This window comes from Emiliania huxleyi (assembly GCF_000372725.1).
Source record: "Emiliania huxleyi CCMP1516 unplaced genomic scaffold EMIHUscaffold_296, whole genome shotgun sequence".
NCBI lineage: Eukaryota > Haptophyta > Isochrysidales > Noelaerhabdaceae > Emiliania > Emiliania huxleyi.
Genome location: NW_005199803.1, coordinates 90,007 through 99,395, shown reverse-complemented (window position 1 = coordinate 99,395; position 9,389 = coordinate 90,007). Strand labels below are relative to the sequence as shown.

The following is a 9,389-nucleotide window of genomic DNA, read 5'->3' as shown; positions in this document are numbered from 1 at the left end:
CATCTCCCACGCCGCCGCCGCCGCCCGCCTCGCTGTCGCCGCCGTCACCGTCCGCATCTCCCACGCCGCCGCCGCCGCCCGCCTCGCTGTCGCCGCCGCCGCCCTCCACGTCGCCCTCGTCCTCGTCCTCGCCTTCGCCGCCCTATCCTTGCCGCCTCCGCCGTGGCCGCCGCACTCGCCCTCCGCCACCGCATCCCCACCCTCGCCGTCGCCTCCGCCCTCGCCGCTGCAACCATCGCCGCTGCCGCCCTCACCGCCACCGCCGCCGCCGCCCTCGCCGCCGCCGCCCTCGCCGCCGCTCGACTGCCCGTGCCTCACCGCCTACCCGGCCGGCGTCAGCCTCGTGAGCCTCGCGTACCCCGGCACGTACGGCCTTCACGGGTGCGACCCGCACGACAGCGGGCTCGAGCCGTCCTGCAACTCGACCGGCTACCCCGTCCGGTGCGAGCACGAGTGGTGCTACGTCGACCCGGCCGCGTGCAACACCGAGTACAGCACGACCGCGTACGTGGTGGGCGCCGCCCTGCACTACTCGTACCGTGCGTGCGGCTTCAGCAACGAGTTCGAGAGCTGGTTCTACCAGCCGCCGCCGCCGTCGGCCGCCGCCGCCGTCGCCGCCGCCGCCCTCGCCGCCGCCCTCGCCGCCGCCCTCGCCGCCGCCGCCTCCCGGCAAGCCGCCGCTCTCGCCCTCGCCACGTCATCCCGCAGCTGTCGCCACCACCGTTGACGCCGCCTTCCTCGCTGCCGCCCGCAAGGCCGTCTCCGTCAGCACCACCGCCGTCATCGCCGCCTCCGTCAGTGCCGCCACCGCGAGCACACCGCCTCCGTCATCGCCGCCACCGTCGACGCCGCCACCGTCAGCACCGCCGCCTTCTTCGCCGCTACCGTCGACGCCGCCACTGTCAGCACAGCCACCGTCATCGCCGCCGTCATCGCCGCCGCCGCCGTCGCCGCCGCCGTCATCACCGCCTCCATCGACGCCGCCTCCGTCGTCGACGCCTCCGTCGACGCCGCCATCCTCTGCCACAGCGCCTTCTCTGCCGTCAGTTTTCGTCCATCAGCCCTTCGTCCTACCGCCCTCTGCCAGCTCGCTGCCGCGTGTCCATGCCCTCGCGAGCCCGCTCCGCGCACATCCCCCCCCCCCCCCCCCCCCGCTCGCCCCGCAGGCTTATCGACTTTGTCCCCCGCCCCCTCCCCTCTCATTCCAGACCCCGTACACCTCCACATTGCGCATAGCTGTTTGTGCACATCCAATGCAAGCGCGCCTGTCAACTTTCATGGACGCCCGTGTGCTTATGGACCACCGTGGTCGTCGCAGGTTCATGATGACGCTCTACATTCGCTGGTTTGCTTTGGCGACCCTCGTGGCCGGGTCGCTCTCTGCGTCGGTGTACGACAACCGCGAGAGCCTGTTTGCATCGGTCCCCGTCGACCCACAAGGGGGCGTCGAGGACAAGAGCGATGAGTGCTACAATGAGAAAAATGACTGCGCCAGCGGCACATTCTGCCAGGTCGAGGCGCGCCCGAATTGGCGCGTCATGTGTGCCATATGATGGTGTGGCAGCTGCTAATCGGCTACCTAACCAGTCCTGATCAACGAATGTAGGTACCCGTTCGACGTCTCCTACATGAATCGCGGCCGCTGCAGGAAGTTTGCTCCTCTTCACGGCGCTTGCGACATGCCGTTCGAAGGCGAGACCTCTTTTCCGCGCAAGGCCAATGGCCACTTCTTCACGCGCTCCACGCTCTGCAACGACCCCGAGATCACGAGCACCGCCACCGAGTCGCACACTTGCACGGGCGAGCACGTGCACGTTTTGCCGCCAACGTGTGTTGTGTCGCGCAAACCTGAGGCCGGCTGCTTGAGCACCAAGCGCAACGGGTGCGCCGGGAGACCCAGGGGTGACTGCCCTGAGGGCCACGGCGGCTCGGACGACATGTGCTTCTTGCCTAAGGACGTCCTTGTGGGGACAGCTAAAGAGGAGAACCGGGTGACCCGGCACAAGCTTGAGCAATGCGCCTCCGTGGTCGCGTCCTTCAACGGGCCGAATTTCGCCCTCCGCCTGGCCGATGGAAATGGCCTCCCCAACGACAATGCCTTCGACCCCGATAGCGGCGGCAACCCCACACAAAGCGTCACGAGGCATGCCCTGCCTCACGGGGCGCGCTTCGCCGGAAGCGTGCAGGAGGTGCTGAAGACACTGTGGCCGTACCCGGTCTGCCCCGACGGCGTCCATGGAGACAGCTGCACGACCTTCCCGGTCCCCGTGCCCCAGCGAAACGATGACGGCGGGATCCAGTTCGATAAGGAGTCCGAGACCTGGAAGTGCCTGGTGGCACCGGATTACAATTCGAGCCACACAGAGGAGTGCCCAAGCGGCAGCATGTCATTCCTCAACAACAAAAGCACCAACGGTGCGCTCGACTACCATTGCACCTGGGCCGTGCTCCACACCCTCTCCTTCAACGGCCAGCCGGTGCTCACCGCGAAGCAGAAGAAGGCCTTTGGCGAGCTCCTCATGTACATCTCGGGGCAATTCGACTGCAAGGTGTGCCGCAACAACTTTGTGGAGATCATCCAGCACTTTGGGCTGCCGACAGGCAATGTGCGCGAAGATTACGCGCGCTGGCTCTGGCAGGCGCACAACAATGCCAACGAGCACACGTACGCAACCCACTCGTATAACAAAAGCCAAGCGATCGACCACTTCTTCGACCTTGTCGACCTTTCACAAGACGAGGAAATCTCGAAGGACGAGCTAGACGCCGCCCTCAAAGGGCAGCATAAGACGCAGGTGAGCAGTTGGATTGCAGGCGAGGTGTGCAAGAAGCACCCAGAAGACGGATGCCCCAAAAAATTCGTGAAAGCATTTGATGAAAACGAGAATGACAAGGTCGACAAAACCGAGTTCGAGACGCACTTATCGGAGATGAACCCGCAGACACGCAGCAATGGAAACTGGGCGCTGCCCCCAGCCCTTCACCCGTGGTACATGACCTTTGAGAACGCGATGAAGGTCTGGACCGATCTCCCAGGGCTAGACCATCACATCTGACAGAACGTTGCTTCACGTTCAGGGTGCCGAAAAATGCCTTCAGTGGCCACACCCCTTCTTCCCACCCACGCGGACCGTAGCGCTACCGCAACTAATCGGAAAATGCAATGGAACCATGAGCCGTTAACGTGGACGTAGCCAGGACGAAGGCTAGTGCAACGCGAGCACAACCAAGCAAGGCGCGCAGATGTAATTTGCAGATCGATCACCCGACCATCCCTGCATATGCGCGGGCCTTGGTCCGGTGCCGTTGACGAAAGACGCTTGTCGGCACTGGGCCAATCCTTGAGTGCGCGCTGAACACTGACTGTGCGTGAGGGGGGGTTACTTGGGTGAGGACTGAGGAATGTCTGACTGCCTCTCTCTCTAGTCTCTTCTGGTTCTGCTCACCATTCACAGCGGTATCACGGCTTCACTCCACTCTGCCCTGTGAATGTGTTGCTGTTTTCAGCCCTAGTCTAGAGGGTGTTGTCTCTTGTGACCCCCATGAACAACACTTTTGAAGAGACATGGCCAAGCGCACTCGGCGGACGGAGCACACCTCGCCGCTGCTCTCTGCACGGCACGCACACCCCGCAGTCTCCGCACACCGGCACCGCCGCAGCGCGCAGGACAGCCCGATCTTGGCCTTCTCGCCCTCGTCATGTAGAGCTCACGGAGGGCGGCCGTTCGTTTCGGGCTCCGCCCATTATAGGTGCATGGCAGAGCACCTCTGGACACGGCGAAGAGAGGGGGTGAGGCTGCGGGAGAGTCGACCGACGCCGCCGCGCGGGGCGCGGCACACGCACGCCACCCGCAGAACACCGACCTCTCGCGAAGGCAAGCTGGCCTTTTGTCGAAATTGGTGGGGGTCCACACCTCTATTTGGGTCCAAAAAAGGCGGGGAGCAGCGCCGTGTTGTTGTTTGGGTGGGGCGCGCATGGTTCCTTGTGCACCCGGGTGCGGGGCCGAGCGTTTTTGATCTCTGGGTCTGTGGGGGGCCGAGCCGCCTCGGGGTGGCGGGCGGGCGGGCGTTTTGAAAAACACAGAAAACAGAAAACAAGAGGGGGCCCGGGGCCCAGGCCCCCCACTGGGAGTAGAAAATACGCCCAGGGGGGCCAAGGAGGCGGCGCGGGGAAGCAGCATCATGAGAGCAGGAAGGATGGCGCTTAGGGTCGGCTTTGAACAAGGGTTTCCAGGTTTTAGATCAGTATTTGGTCGTGTCGGCACACATCCCCACATGAGGTCAGCGGCGCGCAGTGCCTCTCTCGCAGGCTGATTTTGGCTGTTTTCGAGCTTGTTTTTGTTTTCAGTCTAGGGGGCCCGACCCCCTCCAGAGGCGGCGGGCGGGCGCCCACAGACCCAGAGATCAAAAACGCTCGGCCCGGCGGGCGCGATGGCTCACCCCTGAGCGCGCTGAGCCGCGGTGCGCGGATGCGTATTTGTGTGCTCTGTACGCGAAAAAGCCGCCAACGCGCCAAGTAGCTACCGGCCATCCCAGATTTTTCTCTCGAGATCGAGACGTCGGTCCATGTGCCATGTGTGCATGTGTGCGCTCCTCGCGCTCACAATGCGGACGCCGGGCAGCGCGCCGCCTTCGCAGGGAAGGGCAGCGTGCGCGAGATGAACTCGCCGCCCGGTGCACCGATAAGCTCGAGGCGGTCGGCGTGCACCTGCACGGGACGTGGACGAGTCATGGACGTGTCCTGGTGTGTCCCTGTCGTCTCCCGGCGCGTGGCGCGCGCACGTCGACGTGGCCAAACGAGTCCCGGTAGTTGAGCGGAGACTGCAGCGTGACGTGGTGGATGCCCGACTCGTCCGCCGCGTAGCCGCCGCGGTGCAAGTGGCCGGCCAGCACGGCGACGACTCGGCCGCCGCCCTCCGCCTGCAGCAGCGCGAGCGCCTCGTCGGCGTCGTACAGCAGCGTGCGAGCCGAGGCGGCCGGCTCGTACATCGGCAAATGCGAGAGCACGACGATCCTGTCGTCGCGCGCCACGGCGGCGCGGACCTCCTCTCGAAGCCATGCAAGCTGCGCCTCGCCGAGCCCGCCGTTGAACGGGACGTATCTATATCACGAGGCTCCGAGACAGTTCCGAGAAGGCTCCTCGGCGCGGCGCGCCCGCTCAACGGCACACGCACCGCAGCAGCCGCGGGTCCTCGATGCCGGCGAAGAAGTTGACGCCGCTCTTGCCTACGGAGGACGGCACCGACAGCCTTCCGAGAAGGCTCCTCGCGTGCGAACGCGGTGGCGCCCCTCTCTGCCCGCTACGACCGCCTCGTAGCAGGACGGGTTGTGCCGCTGCAGCAGCTCGGCGGCGGCACGGTAGCCAGGGAGCGCCTTTGGTCGACAGGGCCGCGGGAGGCTGTCACTTCCATCAGAGGCCAGTGCTGACGTCAGGCATCAAGGCTCGATCTCGGGTCTCACTTCCATCAGAGGCCAGTGCTGACGTCAGGCGTCAAGGCTCGATCTCGGGTCTCACTTCCATCAGAGAGGCCAGTGCTGACGTCAGGCATCAAGGCTCGATCTCGGGTCATCTCGCGCCCTTGGCTGCTCCATCGACACGGCGTATGCGTTGAGCAACACAAAGGTCCATCCCTTGCACGGCTGCCAGCTGACAGGCCGCAGCGCCGCGGCTGCGTCAGCGCCGGCGGCGTCGCTCCCACCTTCAGTGACGACAGACCCTGCCTCCGGCATCTGCAGCCGCGCGCGCAGGCCCGCCCAGTCGAAGTTGTACAGCTCGTGGTTGCCTGACGGGCCGTGACGTCGGGAGCGTCGCGGGAGTGTGCAGGAGAGCGGTGCATTGGAAGAGCGACGGTTGCCGACAGCGTGGTAAATCGGAGCTTTACAAGCGCTCAGCGCGCCGCACACGCGCCCGAGTGCCGCCTCCGACTGCGGGCCGTCGAAGGTCAAGCCCGCGCCGTATCCGCCGGCATTCTGCCCGTCGATGATGTCGCCGAGGTTGAGAATGCACGCCGCGGACGGCTCGCGCAGCGCGTTCCAGTGCTCGACGGCTCGGCGCGTCTGCTCGAGCGTGCCTCTGTACTTGCGGATCTCCGTGCCGGCAAAGTTTGAGGCGTCGTCGCAGTCGCAGTACTGGATGTCGGCGATCACGCCGAAGCGGAACAGCGGCCGGCCGGCGGCGGATGGCTCAGAGCTGGCCGAGGAGGCGAGGGCGGCGCTTGCGGCGAGGGCGCACGCGGCGGCAGGTGTGTGGAGCCGGAGCAGTGCGCGCATCACATGCCAAAATTTTAGAAGAGAACTAATGGCGCGCCATGTGGCTCCGGGCCCCGCCCTCACTCCAGACAAAGACGGGTACACGCACACGAGCCGCGGTCGTGTACCCGTCTTAGCGGCGAGGCGCGGGACCGTCTGTGGCGAGGTGGGTCGCTCCCTGCTCCCTCGATTTCCGTCAACCCAGCATCCACACCCTTTAACCCGGCTGCGGGCTGGTCGGCTCGTGTGGAAACTTTGGGTGGCATTCCGAATGCGGCATTGCGCCGCCCACCAAGCAGTTCCTCCTCCACGTGTTCGCCAAGGAAACGGTGGGCACCAACACGGACCCGTCGCACTGCTCCGGCGTGGGTGCACCAACCCGGCGTACGCAACCCACGCAGGGAACAAACACGTGATCGTAGTGCCCCGCTCGTCCTACCCAGACCGACACCGAGCCGGGGGGGGCGCCCTCACCTCATGCATGCCAGACCTTGCCCCGTCCTTGTCCTCTGCCGCCTCGCCGCCGCTACCTCTCCTCGTCCGCTGCGTCTCGGACCCCTCGCCTTTGACGCGCCGCCGCCCGGGAAGTACTTTTCTGCCCGCCTCTGGCAAAGTGGAGGAGAGCGCACCCGCGCGCCTACGCCTCCCTGCCCCCTCCCTCTTCTCCGCTCCCTCACGCGGCCGCCCCTCCGTCGGCCCAGTGCTGCCTACGGGGAGAGCTCCGAGAAGCCTCAGTCGAGTGAGCGCTGGAGAGGCTCGGCGCCGGCGCCGAGTGCTGCCGGTAGACGTCGAGCTCCGCATCGGTGAGCAGGCATTCGTCGAAGAGAGCCTGGGGAAGGGGGGGGGGGGGGAGGGGGGGAAGGGGAGGAGGGGGAGGGGAGGGGAGGGGGGGGGGAGGGGCCAGTGAAGGGGGAAGGCCAGGCAGGCGTCTTCGACACGTGTGCGCCAGGGACGCCATCTCTCTCGGCCGAAGGTCGGCCATCTCTCGACCTCTCGGCGAGATCGCACCGTGATCTTCTTGACGTCCATCGCCACGCCGATGAAGACCATCTCCTGGCGCCGGTCGCCAAACTCGCCCGCAAAGTCCTTCTTGAGGTCCGCCTGCTCCTCGGCGTCCTCGGGCCAGTCCTCCTCCTGCAACGCCGTGCCGCGTCCTCAGCGCACCGCATGGACGCGAAATGCCGCATGCCGCATGCGTTGGCATTGGCAGTGCATCGACTGTCTAGCGGTGGCATACAGCGGAGTGCGTGTCCTCTCGAGGGGGGAGGGGGTGTGCCGCCGACTGCGCATCTAGCCGTCGTGCCCCCACCACCGCCCACCAGGTTGCGTACTGCGTGAGCTCGAAGTGCTTGCCCGCCAGCTGCCAGTAGAAGATCTGGACGGGGCGAGGCGCCGAACGGGCGTGAGATCACCCGAGATCACCCGAGATCACCCGAGATCACCCGAGATCACCCGAGATCACCCGAAGCCACCCGAGGCCACCCGAGGCCAGCCGAGAGTGCGCGATGGCGGCGCCTGCGAATGCGAGTTGGACAGCCACACGAAGCCCTTGGAGCGAATCAGCGCCTGCATCGGCGACCGCTCCTCCGCGCCCTCCGCAACCGCGGCCGGCGCGGCGGCGGCGTCTGCGCCGGCGCCGCCACCGTCGGCGGCGGCCGTGGCGCCGGGCGCCTTGGTCGCGAGAGCCTCGGAGAGAGCAAGCGCCTCCCTCCGCACGGGCAGCTGCCGGATGACCGCCATCAGCCGGTGCGGATGGAAGGGGCGGCGGCGCGAGTAGCAAAAGGAGGTGATGCCGAACCGGAGCGCCTCGCGCGACTGCTTGTGGCCGCCGCTCGCGTGGCCGTGGTCGTGGTGCCCGTGCTGCTCGTGGTGCCCGTGCACGAGCACCTAATCTCGGGTAATCTCGGGTAATCTCGGGTAATATCGGGTAATCTCGGGCAGAAGAGGCCGAGCTCGTGGTGGCCATGCGCCTCGCCGCCGCCACCCCCGCCCCCGCCGGCGTGCGCGTGGTCGTGCGACTTGTCGGTGCAGGTCGCCGCGTCATGGCCGTGCTCCGCATGGCCGTGCTCCGCATGGCCGTGGCTCGGCGCAGGCCCCGTGGCGGCCGCGTGGCCGTGGTCGTGGTGGCCATGCTCGTGCAGGTGCGTGACGATACGGCGCATCTCCCCGTCGCTGTCGAGCTTCGAGACGCCCTGCCCCTTTGCGGCGCCGAGGATGGAGGTGGGCTCGACGGCGCCCCTCGTGCTGTCGAGCAGCTTGGCGTGCGGGTTCAGACTGCCGATCGTCTCCTTGAGCAGCGCCAGCTCCGCCTCGGGAGCGAGGTCGAGCTTGTTGAGCAGCACGACGTCGGAGCACTCCACCTGCTCGCACATCAGGTCAACCACCTGCCGCGTGTTGTCCTCCGAGTAGCCGTCCGCGCCCAGGTCCTGCCTCTCCTTGATGCGGTTCCGCTTCTCGAACTCTGCGAGGAAGGTGGACGCGTCGACGACGGTGACGAGGGTGTCGAGGCGGGTGCCGTGCAGGTCCTCCGGCATGGTGAGCTGCGCGTTCTTGAAGTTGTCGCGGATCTCGCGCGGCTCCGCCACGCCCGAGGACTCGACGACGATGTGGTCCCACTGCATGTTGCGCCGCTCCGCGCTCCTCATCATCGTCCCGATCGACTGGAGGAACTCCTCGCCGAGCGAGCAGCACGCGCAGCCGTTGGCGAGCTCAATCAGGTCCTCCTGCTTGGAGAAGCCGCCCTCGCCCGCCGCCTTGCTCGAGACGAGCGCCTTGTCGATGTTGACCGCCGCCACGTCGTTGACGATGACGCCGATCAGCAGCCCGGCCTTGTTCTCGAGCAGGTGCTTGAGCAGAGACGTCTTGCCCGCTCCGAGGAAGCCAGAGATCAGCGTCACCGGCACGACGTGATGCTCCGCCTCGGCCTCGCGAGGACGCTTGGCGGGAGGCTCGGACATGTATTCAGCACGCGGCCGCGGCTTCTCTGATGCCCTTGATGGCTGACGACGGCGCACCACACAGCGTACTCCGAGTGAGCACTGCTCGGGGACCAAATTTTTCTTTTTGCATTTATCCTATAAAGGTGCCATCGACTGGGGGGGCGACAGGGAGGATGTGGCCTTGAGTTATGTGTACGCCAA

At 66.3% G+C, this 9,389-nt stretch overlaps 2 protein-coding genes across 2 annotated transcripts; both read right to left on the bottom strand.

Annotated features, from left to right (window-relative positions):
• Positions 1-4,600: 4,600 nt before the first annotated feature.
• EMIHUDRAFT_239808 (hypothetical protein) lies at positions 4,601-6,270 on the bottom strand (the record flags this gene model as incomplete). Its single annotated transcript, XM_005775711.1, has 6 exons — positions 4,601-4,708; positions 4,783-5,101; positions 5,175-5,221; positions 5,305-5,373; positions 5,599-5,783; positions 5,850-6,270. 6 exons carry the CDS (start codon positions 6,268-6,270, stop codon positions 4,601-4,603), a joined length of 1,149 nt encoding a protein of 382 aa, XP_005775768.1.
• A 217-nt stretch (positions 6,271-6,487) lies between these two features.
• Positions 6,488-9,217, bottom strand: EMIHUDRAFT_430429 (hypothetical protein). Its single transcript, XM_005775710.1, has 6 exons — positions 8,220-9,217; positions 7,765-8,136; positions 7,553-7,624; positions 7,258-7,383; positions 7,029-7,078; positions 6,488-6,956 (listed from the first exon to the last, which is right to left on the bottom strand). The coding sequence occupies exons 1-6, from the start codon at positions 9,204-9,206 to the stop codon at positions 6,923-6,925; spliced, it is 1,641 nt and encodes a 546-aa protein (XP_005775767.1). The 5' UTR covers positions 9,207-9,217; the 3' UTR covers positions 6,488-6,922.
• Between the last annotated feature and the right edge of the window lie 172 nt (positions 9,218-9,389).